Raw genomic sequence first — 17023 nt, forward strand, 5'->3', positions numbered from 1 at the left:
GCTGTCAATAGAAAACATGCTATCACAACAGAGACTATAAAACTAGTCATGTGCTAGTGACAAAGCACTGAATATAAATCAGCTGTTCATCTCAGTATAGTTAGCCATTCATTTTCATCTGTACATGATGAGCTTGAATTGAAAGTTCTGTGCTTCTGCCCGAAGAGGATTGCTTATTTCTTTGTTGGAGATATGGTGAGAGTGGTGAGGCGCTGGCACAGATTGCTCAGAGAGGTTGTGGTTGCTCCATCCCTGGAGGTGTTCAAGGCCAGGTTGGATGGGGCCTTGAGCAGCCTGGTCTAGTGGCAGGTGTCCCTGCATATAGCAGAGGTGTTGGATCTAGATGATCTTTAAGGTCCCTTCCAACGCAAACCATCCTATGACTGTAGGATAGGACCTTCCTTCCATCCCTTTCATCAGCTTTGTTGCCCTCCTCTAGATGCATTTGAGTTCCTGAACATGCTTCCTAAACTGTGGGGTCCAGAACTGCACACAGTAGTGAAAGTGGGTCTACACCGTATGCAGTTTATCGGGGTTTTAAATTGCTCATTAGGAAATAAGTGAAAAAAATCTGCCTTGACATGAATAAAGTTACTGAGCCAGTATCAGAAGGATCAAAACCTTAGCAATATGCATTAATGTACGGTAATGTCTAGCTTCTGATTACTGATAGTCATGTTTAAGAAAGCTACCACCGACACAGAGGACCTTATCATTTTAAACAGGGTGTGAAGTGAATTTGTAATGCTTAATGAAAGACAATGAAGTGTGACTAAACATCTGATAAAAGATTCCGAAGTTGAAGACTGTGTGTGGGTTTAATACTCAATTGTATTGCGTTGCTTGATTGAATGGTGCAAACATGCAGATCACATCTTTCAGGACTTTTACATCTCTTCTCTGCCAAAGTTGGCTCCAGAACGTCCAGTCAAACCAGTTGAAGTCTGGTACTGCAGTCAGGGACCCAAGGCTGCTGAATGTTCTTCTAATTGGCATTATCTAGTAGGATTACTTTATTTTTTATGTTTATGCATATATAACCTGCTTCTCAACAGGAAAATGGCTTTATGGCCCATTGCATCCCCAGAAACTCATTTCCAAAGGCCTATAAAAATACGATACAACAGTTCAGTAAATGCTAAAATCTCTTTAAATGGAACATTAATAAAACCTTAAAACTAAAAGTTATGCTACAAGTATTGCCTCTTAGTTCTGTTTCTTTCTTCACTAATTTTTCTGATACCTTTTTCTAACCCTTTTTGATATTTCATTTTTAGATTTTGCCTAACAGATATCTACCCAGTTCCTGTGTCCAAAAAATTAATGTTTTTTTTTTCTTTACTTCTAGTGACAGTGCTTGACTCTGGTATTCTGGGGTTTTTGCCTTTAGAAAATAAAGCTTCTTTTACATGATGTTTTAAGTAGCATAAATTAATATTGCTAACATTCTAATTGGTCTTCAGTAGGAAGGAGCATACAAAGACTATGAGTCCACCCTCCCTTTTTCTCTTTATCTGGGGCACCTACCAGAGATGCTTATTGAATTGTCTTGTTTTCCTTTCCCCATCCAGATCAAGATATATACTTTTTTATTTTTATTTAAAGGTTGAGAACGTTATTTGTAGCTGGTGAGCACTGTGATGTGGACACATTAGAATGGTCAAAAAAGGTCTTCAAGGTACCTGTCTTGGACCACTGGTGGCAAACTGGTGAGTGTTTTAAAGTACCATTTGTAAAATACTGTGAGGAGAAGTTTTCAGAATCGTTTTCTGAGTCTTTAGATAGAACTGGTTTCTGTTTCCATGAGCACTTAAATAGGTAAGACCAAGTGTGAAAATAAAAGCTTAAGTGGGAAGAACGTTTTTTGGAAGTGGTCTGAAAAGTGACTTCAGAGTATATTAAAACCAAAGCATTTTTAAAAGATGTATTAAAAAGATATTTTCTGAACACCTATGTTTAAAAAACAAAGAAAAAAAACAAAGAAAAGAAAGTTTACATCAGTATTTTTTTCCAAGTGTATTTATATTGTCTGAATGTGTAAAATTTGGTATTTAGGGAATCTGGGTTTAAGTTTTTTGTACATCTATTTTGTGTAATTAAAAACAAACAGTCTGGCACAGGGTAGACTCCTTCATCTTTAGTATGTTTCTGTATGGATCTCATCCAGCTTCTGTTGATTATTTTGGAATGTCTCCCGTTTATTTCATTAGAGGAGTATTAGATACTCAGACTGCAATGGAGAGTACCAATCTCTGTCTAATTGTCAAAAATCCCAGTTGAATTCTGGATTAAGGCTTGATTAAATGTGTCTTCATGTAACTGTAGATTAATATGTTTTTAAATGTCACTATTACAAGATCAGATTCAGATTTGGCTGCTTATGCACATTATTGCTATTTAATCTAAGGAAGAGTATTACAAAACTTCTCCCCTCCCTCCCTCCCTCCCTCCCTCCCTCCCTCCCTCCCTCCCTTCCTTCCTTCCTTCCTTCCTTCCTTCCTTCCTTCCTTCCCTCCTTCCTTCCTTCCTTCCTTCCTTCCTATAATCTCTCTTCTTTTCTATCATTGTTTTGAGGTGCACATTTTCTCTGGTGTCTCTTTGTATATGGAGAAAAACGTTTTGATTCCCCCATTATGTGTTAGATAGCAGATATATAAGAGTAGAATAAAATCTGGAAAACCCTTTAGTTAATCTATACTGTATGTTATATAATGAGATCAGTTGAGGAGGTTTGAAATGTTTTTTATTAACCCCTTCCTCAATCTTAGATAAATACCGAGAAAGTACTGGAAGGTAGTCGTGTCATTTCTAATTTAATTTTGATTTAATTTGCCAGATAATTGATAAATATGAGGGGCAAGACCTATATTTTGCTCATTTCTCAAAGATCCTAATGCCCATAGGCAAGAACAGGCCTCAGTGATGGAGAATGAGCCATTAACTGGAAAAGATTAGAAGATCAAATAATGTCCTTAACTGCCTACTGAACTGGCAGTAAGCAATATTACTGCATGTAGTTTAGCATGTGTTTTTATCTCTCCATGTACGTGCACATATATATGTATAATCGGCTATAGCTTTGATGTATATTTAGTGCAAAGATTTTAATATTACTGCCTTCATTGAGATGTATGTCAGGTATCAATGAGAGATCTTAAACAAGCATGTGGACATAATGTATTTTGTGTACATACAATGTACTGTGAGCAATGTGTACTCACAGTGTGTAGAGGTTAAATTGTGTTTGGGAGACTTCTCAAAGATGACTGCAAGGCCAACTCAGAGTTTAGTATATTTCTTGATTTTTATATTCATGGTATGCTGTTAAATTAAGTTCTAGCATGACATAATGAACTAAGGCCATTTCAAATACAGTATTTGAGAGTGTTTAATGATTTTATTAGAATCATAGAATTACCAGGTTGGAAGAGACCCACCAGATCATCGAGTCTAACCATTCCTATCAATAAATGCCACATTATTTGATGCTGCTTTCATAAAACTTGGGGTTTTTTTCCTTCCAAGAATCAATAAAATACAGTTGAGTGTTGTCATCAGTAACGGCTACTGGAAGTGACCATCCAAATTTTTCATTTCATATCATATCGTATCGTATCGTATCAGTTTTTTCTTTCTTTCTTCTTTGTTTTTTTGCAAGTGATTTCTGTAGAAATGCATGCTGTTGAATGTAAATAAGGCTGTAGTGCTTGAAGAGAGGACTGACATTTGCTGTCATCTTGTCTTCAATAACTCTCCCAGTCTCCATGACGCGTTAAAGGTCATTGTAATGACATCAGCCAGCTCCCTCAGCTCCCATGGATGCAGCTCATGAGGCCCCATGAACTTACATATGTCCTTAGAGGAACTGATCCGTGAATATCAGCCAGCTCTTGTGGAACCTTCTTCTCTCTATATCCTATGGGATTCTTCTAAGTGGGTCTCTGAAGAGGTTAGAATGTGCTGTTCTGAATTCCGGGGCTGCGGTCTCACTTTTGCTTTGCTCGCTCTTTTCAGAACCTTTGACTCCACCATCTCATGGTCACTGCAGCCAGGGCTGCTCATGACTATTTCATCCTTGTTTCTAAGTATGAGGTCCAGCAGAGCACTTTTCCATATTGGATCCTTGAGCACCTTTGTAAAGAGGTTATCATCAATGTACTACTTAAGTCTGGATTGCGTATACCCTGCTCCTTTGTCCTTCCAGAAGATATCAGATTGGTTAAAGTTCCCCATCAGGACAAGGGTTTGTAAATGTAGACTTCCTTCATTTATTTGAAGAAGGCCTCATTCTGATTGGGATGTCTCCAGCAGATACTCACTACAACAACGTGCATGTTGGTCTACCTGCTGGTCTTCGCCCATAGTTCTTGACTGGCTTCTGACCTGATCTCTGAAAAGGGAGAGCCCGTTATGTAAAGTGCAACACCCCCTGCTTGCCTCCCAGGCACAGGAAAAGTTGCTTAATGGAATACAAGCTAATAAAATAGTTTTGTATAACGATAGAGAACAATCAGGTCTGGTAAATGAGACAAAATAGAAATGCTTCTCCCTGTGCTATCCTGTGTTCCTGAACTTCCCTTGAGATTAACATGCTCAAACGCTCAGGGGGAAGAAGCAGATTCTTCTGCCCCTGAAAAGTTTAGCTTCTCTTCAAGCACAGCAGCCAGGGCAGCTGGTGAAAGCAGCCATCCCTCCTGCTGTCCAGTGACTTCCTTTTTGGTAGAATACTAAGCATATCCCATTAAGTGTGAAAAACCAAGAAGTTACGTCACATTCAGCTGTGGCTGTCACTTAGTAAAATATTGTTGGGAATAAATTTCTGTGCTGGAAAAGCCTTTTTGGTCCAATAGTACTGGGTTTCAGTACACTAGGTTAAAGCTGTACATGTTGAATGTGAAATATTTTACAGAGTAAAACATTTCATATTAGAAATATGCAAGGTTAGTGACTGATGAAAAAATTGAGGACCCAAAAATTCAGAAATAGCAATTTTGTGAACTGTCTCAAAAATAAAAATATGACAACTAAACCCACAGAATAAAATCATTTCTAACATGAAGAGATTGAGAGAATTAGGTTTTTTATGTAGAACTAACAAGTTTTTAAAATGTTTTTTTTTTAGTAAGACAGGTTAATTAAAAATAACAAAACTATTTGATTAATTACATTTTTGTAATTAATGCAACTGAAGTTGTAAGTTGTTTTGTTATGCCCATGATTGACAGCTTCTGACTTACTTCTAGTTATGAAAATGATTTTGACCTTTGATAGCCTGGCAAATTGTTACTTTTTCTCCAATTTGATATCTGTCTGCATTCTTCCAAAGCAAAAGCAGTGCAAAACTTTGAGAAATGTTGGCATCTTAATTTTACCTGTATGCTGTAGATCTTACATAATGCAGTTACTTCTCAATTGTCAGCTCTTCCCACTGAGACTAAAGCAGAAGATGGAGGAGGGGTAGTTAGTGTTTGCTGTATGTTGTGGTTATGTCTAGTCCCTTTTTTATGACTGAGAAAAGGAGGAGAAAGATTAGTTTTCTAGAGATGAGAAGTAACTGAGTCATTATTTGGAGGTGAAAATGAGTATGAGTGAAAGGAAACAAAAGGCTGACAAACAAAAATACTATAAAATAAAAAGGGAGCATAAAATACTTGCTTCTTCATGTTTAGTAAGGTATCATCAAAGCTCTTGGGCTCTTTGCCATGTAATGAAACTAGAAATAAATTGACTTTTGCAAAGAAATGTACATATGGTTTTCTTTCATTTTGTCTTTGGAAGATTTATGGAGTGTATGAAATCACTGTCAGTTGAAACAGTTGTTTGAAACAAAAGAAAGCTTTCATTGGGAGACTTCAAAACAGCTACACCTGGAAAGCCTGATTGGTTAAAACTTTGATTTCTTTCAATCTGCCTTCATCAATAAGGCTTATTTTAAATGTTAATATTTGTGTTACAAGTACAGTAAGCACATCTTAAAGCTGTGAAATGTATGTCACAGGATCAGTGAGTTGTAAGTGGTATTTGAGGCAGTAAGGACTGATAAGCAGTTGCTGTTTTCTTTGGAGACATGGCAGTGGATGAAAGAATGCTACTTTCAGATCTTGTGTTCTTCTGTATGTGGAGAGAGGATAATCTTGTTTGGAATTTGTGCAGGTGTTTAGCTTTTGCTTATTTTTTATGACACTTAGTGTTTAAATAGCAATTTTCATCTTCAAAGTAACTGCACAAACACAAGCAAATTAATTCTCTTAACACCTCTGTGAAGTAAGTAAAGTTATTCCAGTCTTGTAGACATGAAATTGTAGAAAAACAAGTATCTTGCCCCAAGCTATCCATGAAGCCATTGCAAATTCAGTTTAGAAAACTGAGCTTTTCTTGCTCAGAGATAAATTTTCTTGTCATTTTCACATATGTGTTGTGATATTGGGATTGAACAAGAGTGCACATTTTAGACCTTGTTCTATCTCTATGTGTAGTTATGTTTTAAGGAAATGATGTGGTGGCTCTGTTTCAGTATTCCATGTAAGTACATTAAAGGGCACCTTGCCAAATCTGTATGAAAGTGCTGAAACAGTGTTTGAGTTGTACCTGCTCTGTCACATCCTTTGGAGAGGCCTCAGTCCACAAAAAAATGTGAGTTTGGGTTACCTTGCTATTGGAGCAAGCTTTGAATTCTAGAATTAAAAATGACTAACAGCCATGAGGATAGGACGAACTGTGGAAGCATGAAGTTTCTAAAAGCTTGCGTTAAATATCCTCAGCTGATTTCATGTTAGCTCTAAAGTATTTTATAGTAAAAAGAAATAAAATTATATTCTACCACATAGTTTTTGACATTTAAGAAAAAAAGTTGTTATATTTTAACTTTTTCATAAATATAGGATGCAATTTTTTTCTCATGCTGTTTCTAAATAGAAATATTTTGAGATTCTGCCTTAGAGAAAGTATAAGAAAATTCAGATGAAACAGAGCTGAAACTGAAAATTCAGTGATAAAATTTGACATGCATAAAATCTTCAGTCAAGAGGCAATTTTCTCTACAACTGTTTTGGTCATGTGCAGTGGGAGTCAAAGTTAGAGAGCATGCAAGTGTAAGAGGTTTGAATTGGAGATATCTGCTATGTCCTGAGTGTCAGTTCGCTAGCAGACAGAATTGTGAGAAGTTTGTGCATGTTTTCCATTTTCCTAGAAATAAACTGCCTTATCCAATAAGGAATGAATGTGTGCAGCAGGCACTAGGACAAAAATCGCACGATGCTTACTACATTATGACTGCTGAAAAACAAGGTTGTATTATGTGCACATTGTAATGAGATCTTCGGTATTCTATGACATGGTGTGTTAAAATATACTGTTAGGAATTCCCCGATTTCTGTAGCACAGTTTATATGCTCTACCACCATTAAAATTGTTCTTGTTCCTTCTATGTGTCTTACTTCTAAAACATGCAACTGCTCGGTTGGTAATATTTTTATTTGGTGATACTATTATTATTTATTTCCAGATAGATGTAGTGGTTATAGAGATCTTTCATTAGGACCATACAAACAAAACAACTTTGTCATTGAATTCAGTGTAAATAATAGGAATCATAGATAAGTGTACTCATTGTAATATGTTTCAATGACTGTTTCTTACCACAATCGTGTATGGAAAAGAGTTCATTAATGTGGTCTCCAAACAGCACAACATGGTCCTCATGTTGTTGTGTTGTCTCATTGTGTTGTCTTGGCAACATTGTGCCAAATCTTCTTGTGAGTATCTGGAAAGAGGGATTTTGCAATTGAACCTTGTTAGCTAATCCTTCCAGATTTCCACTGTAGAACTCTTCTTTAGGTGAATTACCTTGTCAATCTCGACTTCTGTCTCCTCACTGTTGGCAGTTGGCTTACAGATTTTGTTCTTCAGTCATCTTCTGCTTTTCCCCATTCAAAACTGTGCAGATCAATCCATTGCATTCCTAAACTAAACAAAGGGTGGCTCTTCAGTTTGCAGAAAGAGTTGATTCTTTGAACATTTTTTTTTTCTGAGTGCCAGAAATTCAAAGAAGTTCTGAAGCTGTGGAGCCAAAGAATCTGGAGCTGAGATGACAGAGATGAAACAGCTTTTTCCGAAGTTCAGGCTACTGGTTTAGGTTATCAAGTGATACCTCAGTGTAGATGCAGATCATGCTGTTTAAAGACTTATGTATCCCATTAAGACTAGGATCGTATTTTTTTAGTGTAAGCTGATATTCTGCATAACAGTTCTTCAGAAGTGGCAATTACTCTGCAGAAACTTCTGCAGCTCTGCAGCCACAAATTAGAGTCCTTTAAGCATAATTTACTGGATAACCAAACTTATAACAGTAGGAGAAGAGAAAATGTTCATTTATTATGTTTCTACCTGGGGGCTTGCATTCTGACCCTTGGGAGTATGAACGTAAAGATTGTTTCAGCCATTTTTTGTTTCTTAATAATCAGACTTGAGCAGACGTGGACTGCGTGTTGTTAGGTACAGTACCTTGTTGTTCCATCAATGTCACATTAGAACATCCAGTTCAAACAGGTTTTTGGTTGTCCTTATTGAAGAAGAGAGAGGAGATTTTTTTTTAGACCCAGAGGAATTGCCAAGGGAGAGACTGACCTTTGAGTAGCGTGTGGCTGTCTTATTCTGTTCAGTGGTCTTTACCATGAGCTTCAGAGAAGGAGCTGAACTTGTCTGTATTTTTCTGTTTGGTGAACCTGTTTCAAAATCAAAGAGCTTTCCTAACCCTGAAGGATTGGCTCCTCTCTTGTGGCTGGAGCAATGATAGTTCCTGCGATTTTTATCTTATGTTAATTTAACATAACTTAAATTATTTACATGGATTTAAATTAGGATTTGCACTCTTGTTTTCTAATGAGTCAAATAATTAGGGCTAAATTGCTTTGGGAAAGGAAATTAGTCTCTTACACCTGTGAAAAGCACTTGGTGCCTCTCTGTCCCAGTATTCCAGTAATAACTACCACTCCAATGTGGATGAGGTGGAGGGGAAACCTCAGTCCTCAGTCTGTGTCACATGCCAGTAGCATTTCAGTCTTACAGTCATCTATACTATATTTTCTAGTCTTGAATTTTCATGAATTTTCTTTGTGCAATCCATGTGAAGGGATTCTCCTTCAGAAATTTGGGCTGTATCTGCCTAGCTGAGAATACTTCTTACAGAAATGCCTTATTTATTACTGTGTACTGTTTATGTGTGTTGGACATGAGCAAATGTATGTCTGGACAACACATATTCTGCAAGGTAGTTTTTGCTTTGAAAGAATTGTCACAGCTGCGTAGGTTTGTCACGGTCTTCAGTACTGCTCACTGTCCTCCCCCATTTCATGAGGTGCATTTTCTCCCCAGAAAGTGTTGCTCCCGTGAAGGTTATTTCAGATGCACATTTCACGTTGATTTCAGTTCTCCCATGCATTTTGGAAAATGTGCCACGTTGCAGAGCTGGGTCAGAGAAGTAAGAAGTGTTGTAGCCTAATAGGAGGATGGATCCCTTTGTTTTTCTTTATGCAATTGCTTACAGTTTTGGCACAATTAAGTCAGTAAGTACGCTAGATCCTCCTGGTAAAAAAACCCATGCACTTCTGTTCTGTAAATTGCTGGGAAGGTTCTCTTTTTCCTCCTAGCTGTTCTCTTTTCTTCCCACTGGTCAGTGCTCCTCTGTGCTGATACAAATTCACTATCAGCTGTGCCGTAGCCACTTTTGTCTCATTTGCAATGATGTATTCTAATTTAGAATTGATAGAAAGTATGTATAAAGCTTTTCTGTTCCCATTTGACTTCAGTTTCTTAGTGCTTATTTATCTTAATCTTTTTCGATTGGCTTTCCGCATGCAGCTGGGGACACGCATTAATATGAATGAAGTATTATACATGTTTTCCTCCTTTTAAAAAAATTCATTGATGTGGTTTAGATGATGGAAAATGAAAGAACTGTGAAGCACTGTTAAGTTACAGAGCTCATGAATGATGTTTAGTGTGCACTGAATAGGCAAGGGAAGAAGAGAGGACATCTTTAGGAAGATGTATGTTAGATAAGAATAGTGCAGTCTCGTATGCCTGAAGGAGACAAGCTGTGACAGCATCTCCAGTTTGTATGTGTGTGAAGATGTTACAGGTTGCTGATCTCATTCTTGTTGCATGGCAACTGATTTTTTTTTCTGTTGGTCATAGAATAAAGGCATCATTAGTGTAAAGGAGATGATTTTCCTGATGATTTAAGAACAGCAAAGCTAGTAGTAAGCTGCGGGGATCTCGTACATGCAACGAATGATCCTTTGCTGGATTTAAGGCTCCCAAGTGAAAGTAGAAAGAGAGAGAACTGGAGTTTCTGAGATGTTAAATTGGGATAGGGAAAAAATTATTTGAATTGCATGGTAGTAATTTTATCCGTCGTTTCCATCTTGGCAGTATTACTATGCATACAATATATTAATGTTGTCTGAAATGATTAAACAGTAAATGGTTAGCACTGAGATGTGTAATTACTTTTTATAATCTCAATAATTTGTCTCTTAGTATTTCATCGTGTATTAGTTATGATGTTACAGTAGGAGAAAAATAAAAATTGGAAATTCATTTTTAGTCTGAAAATATATTATAATTCAATGCATTGCCTGTGTTAATGCATCTTTAAACATGCCGTCTGACATCTTCAAAATATGACCCAAAAGCTTTTTTTCTTCTGTGATTTTTTTGGCTGTCATTTTGCTATAGGCAGCTTATAAGATGTACAATTAGAAATTACCATTTGGAGGCAGAGGAACCTGGTATACTTACAAAATGAATGCATAAATTTTTAGTGCTTTATGAGTAGCTTGCCTTTTTGTGATAACTGAACTTAATTCCATCTTTGGTTTTAATATTTGTCATGTCCTGCCAACCTTTATCTAAGCTAGTTAGAGCTTCTTTACAGTTACATTTTGTACATTTATTGTGGATACTTCATTTGGATGTACTTTCAAATCTTTAGATGCCATGTGTGTATGTATAATACCAGGAAGAGCACAGTTTGTAAATATGTTGTGTTTGGATAGGATTGTGAAATGGAGCCTTGGAGGAATTTGAATGGTTATGGGGGTTGATTGTGTTTTTAAATGAGTGGATTGAATATGGAAGTAGAACTGTTACACAAGAAGTGTTCAGTCTTCACAAGTGCAATGCATATTCATGGTAATAGATGCATTATGACTACAATTTATTTGAAGCATTTAGAAAATACTAAAAGAATTGCTGGTTTCTCTTGTGACACTGAATTCTAAGAAAAAGCATGAAAACTCAGATAATTTCAGAAATTATACTAATTTGCAAACAAAATGCATTTTATTTTGAGAAACAGGCTTCAGATTTTCAAATACCTTTAGCTTGTTTTGTGATTATTTTATTTCCCTGTGCTTCTGTACATTCACTAGAAATGAGTGAAACACTGCTTCTGGCTAGCAATACACAGCTGTTGTACAGGTATTAATATGGCTCCACAGTCAGGTTAATACTAACATCATGATTTCTAGATTGTGCAGACAAGCTGGCGGATGTCATTCTCAGTGCTGTATATGTGCAAAGTAATATGGGAATGCTTCATAATTTATTTAAATATGAATATACTTAGTGCCGCACTGTATATGATGCAGTATTTCCTTTTAAAGATTGGAAATATTGTCCCAGCTGGTATAGGAGACATGCACTGATGCCACTGCAGGTTAGGATCTGCTAAGAAGTTAAACCATAGATGAGGTTTCAGAAATTTCGTTGTTGCTAAATCTGTTTCAGAAAAATGGCCTGATTGATGAAAGTGCTTAAGTGCGTACCTGTGTTGCATTTCACATTTAAAATGTGAAGTGATGTCCTAAACCATGAATTGGACAAATTGATTGTAGGGAAGGGCATACTTGTGATACTGTTCCTATTCTAAATGAAACATACCGTGATAAATAGCTTGGTGTTGGTGGCATGTAATTGAGTATGTGATTTGTGAGTGGTCTGAGCTTATGTAAGTGAAAATCACCAGTGAAAGAGGGAGTGGAGCATCCCTCCTTTGTCTCTGGCACTGCCTTTGTATACACCCCTGCTTTTATGCCTACCCTACCATGTGTGTGGCCACATGGTGAGCAGAATCAGATCACTGATTTAGGCAAAAACTAACCTGGCTGAAAGAAAGAAAGAACAATATTTTTTTTAAATAATCAGTTCACTCAAATTCCATGTAAAAATGGGTGGAAACGATAATGGGTTTGTACAGCCCAGGCGTAGCAAGATAATGAGCTCACCCTTTTTTTTTTTATGCTTATCTTCACTTATATGTGTTTAAATTAGCTCAAGTCAGCTGTGCAGTGTCTAATAGTGCATTTCAATAACTAAATTCTCCTTCATGTAGTGGATAATGAAAATGAACATGGCTGTCACATCATTGTCCCTTTTAGCTATTGTCTGTGCTGTCTTTCAGAAGTTAACCACTTTCTATGGGGTCTGTAGTGTATGGCCCTGTCTTTGACTGAGCACTACCATTTAACAGGGAATAAAAGCTTCCAGGGAAAGTGAATACTGAACGGCAAGTAGGCATAACCAGGAAGAATGCAAATTTTTGTGCAAAACGCTGGTCGTGTTGCACAAACACATCTGTACTCGAGAGTCTGTTTGATGGATCTTTCTGGTTTCCTTAGTCACCCTTTAAAAAATAGATTGGTTGATTTCCTATTTATATTTCTTTTCCATGCTTTCCGAGTGAATTTTCAACATTACAGTTTCTAAGTAGAGAAAGTTAAGCAGGTACGTAGAGGTTTTTAGGGTTCAGTATACAATTTAATCAAGTGAGAAAGGTCAAATTTAATTACATTTGGATGTGAACAACAGGTGAAAAATGTTGTTTTTTCATGAGGCTTATAGTTAACTTGTAGACGTTTTACATTCTGTTTTGTAGAGTACTAGTGGGATGAACAAACATGTTTTGCAGTTGTCCCACCTCGTGGTAATAAATCACTGATCTGCTAAATGAAGGTTATGTACAGTGTAAGCAGCCTGTTGGACAAGGTCATGCTTTAGACATGGTGATCTTTCTAAATAATATTCAAGCAAGGAAGTTTTAACTGAAGTTTCTTCCAGTTGGTTTACTGTGTATTTTTTACCCTAGCTTTACTGAAGTTTGTAAGGAAACTCCTTGTAGACAAAGTATAAAAATCTTGATTCCAAATCACTCATCTTACGTATCTCACCTAAAATATGATACTTCTTTTGTGGTTTGCCAAGATCGATCATGGCTACTCACCATATTTTGACATTCTGTGTATGTCTTGTATTTATTGTGTTCCTGCTGCATCTGCTTAATTCACAAGATGAATAAGTTAAGAATGCAGTCAGATGGAGGAAAAATAAATGATAATTACCATCACTGTTCAAGAATATTTCTGCTGCATCTGTCATACTCCTCTGAAATAAGGAGTGAAATGAAATACCAAATGATGCATGAAAGAGTTTTTGAAGTTTCACTGCTAGCCAGCAAAGCTTTTCACAGTTTAGAATGACAGATTGACTTTAATCTAACCTAATTGTGCATAATGTGTGAATTGGATTTAATTTCACACTCTGACAGTTGATGAAACTGAATCAGAGAATTCTTAAGAATTTGTAATTCTCCACATTCTTCAGTCATTGTTTTCTCCTTGTGGCTACTCTAACTTTTCTGTTATAATTTGCTGCAGTACCCTGCTAAGTATATTAGAAGATGAGAATTCCAGTAAATATAAACTGTGTCATTACATTTTACTTCATTTGATGACAGCTTAAATAAAATGAGGAGGAAATGAGTAAATTGGAGGGGGAAGTTCATGATATAATCATCATATATCTGAAAAGTAATTTTCACTAGCCTTTCTCCTTAGAAGGCAGTAAAAATCATGGCATATCAGCATATATTAACAATGTGGGTGCAGCTGTACTGTAGACTTCTGTGTCGATCTGCCAGCTGACAGCCCAGCATCACACATTGCATTTCATTGGGATTATCCAACCTGTTCTCCTCTGTGCCCTTTAATGGCCCGGGATAATAGTGGCCAGCTGTCATCTCCTTGTTTTAATCTTGATGGATAATTAGAATCAGACTGTTTGTAGTTAAATACCCAGCAGTAGCCAGGTGTAGTGCTCTTTCTGCACATTAATACCTTATCATGTCTCATACACCAACTGAGCTGAGAATGTAGATCTCTTCCAGGGAAAAGATGAAGAAAACTTTGTGGCAAAATTACACAGTGGTTATTTTTAAGTCCTTGCTGAAGGCATGGCTGAGCTGTACTGTACAGAGGCTTAAACAATTATCTAAGATGCTCTTCTAGGACCAGTAAGCATAAGAGTAAAGTTAAATATTTGGGGCTGCCAGCTTGCAGCATGGCTGGCTAAACAGAATTTGTCAGGGCTAACAGTGCTAAATCAGATGAGGCCATCTACTGTTAGTGTAGTCAGAGACTTGGAAACTTATTCACGTTTTAGTGATGAAGAAATGACTGGGAAACTGTTGTCTTTGTTCTGCACAGCTGTATGCTGAAGGATGAAGAAAATGAGGTCTGTGTGAATACTTGATGATCTGGCCTTTGAATCTGTAGGACCCTCCCAGAACATATTTTTGTGATGTTAGATTTGTTTTTATTATAAGAAAGCAGTATGGTATTCTGTAATGCAGATTTTGAGTGCATTTATGCGCTACTGTGGTTTTCTGTTCTTGGATGTCCAGTAGTTGTTGCCATACTAGAAAGTGTGTTCCCGTGAATTTATTCAATTTTTCACTGCACCATTTCTGACATAATTAAAATGACCACTGGGCAGAGGGAGCATGTGCAAGGATTCCCTTCAGAGCTGCATTCTTGCTATGTGGATGGATTTGTAATCAAGTACTGCCTAAGCTTTCTGCCTTCCATAGATCCTCCTCTCTGTTTTATCTGTGCTGTCTTCTGATGTAATTTAATTCCCTTCAACCAAGATGACAACTTTATCAAGAGAATGGTTCGAAACAACATTGCCACGGTGGGAATTTATTGCATTATATTTATTGCATTTGTCAATGTGATAATGTCTCACAATTGCTCCTCTTTCTTCTCTTTGTCTGCTGCTATATAACAACTACCCTCCCCTTCTTGCATGCTTCCTGTATTTATCCATTGCTTCCTAAGACATTCAAAGCAGACAGCTGTACATTACTCCCAAAGTGCAGCTCAAAATAAATTATTAATGTCAGAATGTATTGTGTTTTCCTTTAATACCTCCTACCTGAAAATTGAATATTTTAGCAGTGTGGCTGGTTGTTACATTGAGGAACGCCAGACATGGTATAGGAATTATAATGTGACAAGAATGTAAGTGGGGCAGGACATTTTTCATCTTTAAAGTCCTGAGTTATTTTGAAACTGTTATTTTGATTGGACTTGACTGTTGACTGTGAATGAGCAAGATTATATTGAGCACAGAAATCACTAACTATTGCTTTGCATCATTTGGCAGAGCATGGCTTCTACAAGTCAAGCATATGGGCAAGTGGGAGTGTTCTGATGAATAAAGTCAGGCGTATCCTTATAGGCTCTCCTTGGTACTCATAAGAGAGTGTGCCCCTTCCTTCTGCATCAGCAGCATCTACTGTAACATAAGAATTGCTTTCAGAGACACAAATGGCACAATAATACATTTCGCTTGCATGTAGAGTGGCATAAAAAAAAGAAAGTCACATGTTTGCATTTTGAGGGCTATTTCTTTACATCAGCCCTTATCCTGAAAGTAAAAACGTGAAGAGGGACTTGAGACACTTTAACAGTTATGATTTTAAGATGATCTCTCACTAATTTTCTCTTCCAAGTCTCACTGAAGTGCTTTTCATTATTCTCAGAGGTATTTGTATTCATTCCATTAGAACTCAGAGCAAATGTTGAATGTAGCTACCAAACTAGTTCTGAAACACTCCTCTTCTGAATAGCTGTTTCATTGTCACATTATAAGGTGCAAAAAGGAAATTGGTTTTATGATCCAGTTGTCCCTGAAAAGCCTTCCACAGCCGGTGGGTGAACTAACTTGCTAGCATTGCGAGTGAAAGGTTGGTGCCTAAATGTTTGCAGAAAGGACTGGCTGGAAGGCAAATCTATTGTCTCTGCTCCTTACATTAAAAATATGCCAGCTCCTAAAAACTTCATCATTGGGGAATCTGTCTAGACGCTGTGCATTGATTTCTGAGAATCTGCAACTATAAACAAGTGAGTGTCAGGTAAGGGATGTCTGTTTGTACATTCAGAAACCTGATGTAAGAGATAGGTGGAATACTATGTCCATTGGACAAATGTTATCCTTCTTCAAACTGTTGCTGTTTTAATTTTCAGACATGGGTCTTGTAATTTGCATATAGGTCCTGACCTGAATCATAAAGAACACAACTTTAATTCGAAAGAAAGATTCTTAAACAATTTTACTTATTGGGAATCTGTAAAAGGTCCATGCATTACTTGTATTACATATAGTTGGTAAGGAAAGTTTCTCATCAGCACTTGCTTTTCTGTATTCTTCTGAGTAGTGATGATTTGTTTTCAGCAGGATTTTGAATTGAATTCCACTGCCAAGTTAGACTGTTTCTACTGCAATAAAAAATGCCCTAGAAAGGAGTCACTGTTTTCCAATAGGTTTGGGAAATTGATATTTCAGTCCAGCATCCTGTTTGGAAGATTCTCATTGATTTCCCAAGAAATGTACAGCACAAAGATTCGCGCTATCCTCTGACAGTACTCCTCCGTGATTCTACATTGTAAGGAATCTTTAGCATTCAGGAATTGTTAACCTAACACAAAGAACAGATGCTTTTGGGATTCCCTCTCTGAATTAATATCTGGTCTGAACACTAAGAAAACATGTTTTTTTACTGTATATAGAAAAATCTTATTGACCACTGGGAACTGAATGTACAGCTTAGAGATTAGAGTACTGGGTAAATATGAAAATGATATATCTACTGGTAATTGAGAAGCAAATAGAAGAAATTGTC

The 17023-nt window shown here is 36.9% G+C and overlaps 1 protein-coding gene across 2 annotated transcripts in view; it reads left to right on the plus strand.

Annotated features, from left to right (window-relative positions):
* Nucleotides 1–17023, plus strand: part of ACSS3 (acyl-CoA synthetase short chain family member 3) — an 80017-nt gene that overhangs the window by 38992 nt on the left and 24002 nt on the right. For both annotated transcript variants that reach the window (XM_069858251.1, XM_069858240.1), the window contains exon 8: nucleotides 1606–1709. In XM_069858251.1, coding sequence (XP_069714352.1) covers nucleotides 1606–1709 — 104 coding nt within the window. The remainder of the gene's footprint in view (nucleotides 1–1605; nucleotides 1710–17023) is intronic.

The sequence above is a fragment of the Phaenicophaeus curvirostris genome, chromosome 1 (genome assembly GCF_032191515.1).
Source record: "Phaenicophaeus curvirostris isolate KB17595 chromosome 1, BPBGC_Pcur_1.0, whole genome shotgun sequence".
NCBI lineage: Eukaryota > Metazoa > Chordata > Aves > Cuculiformes > Cuculidae > Phaenicophaeus > Phaenicophaeus curvirostris.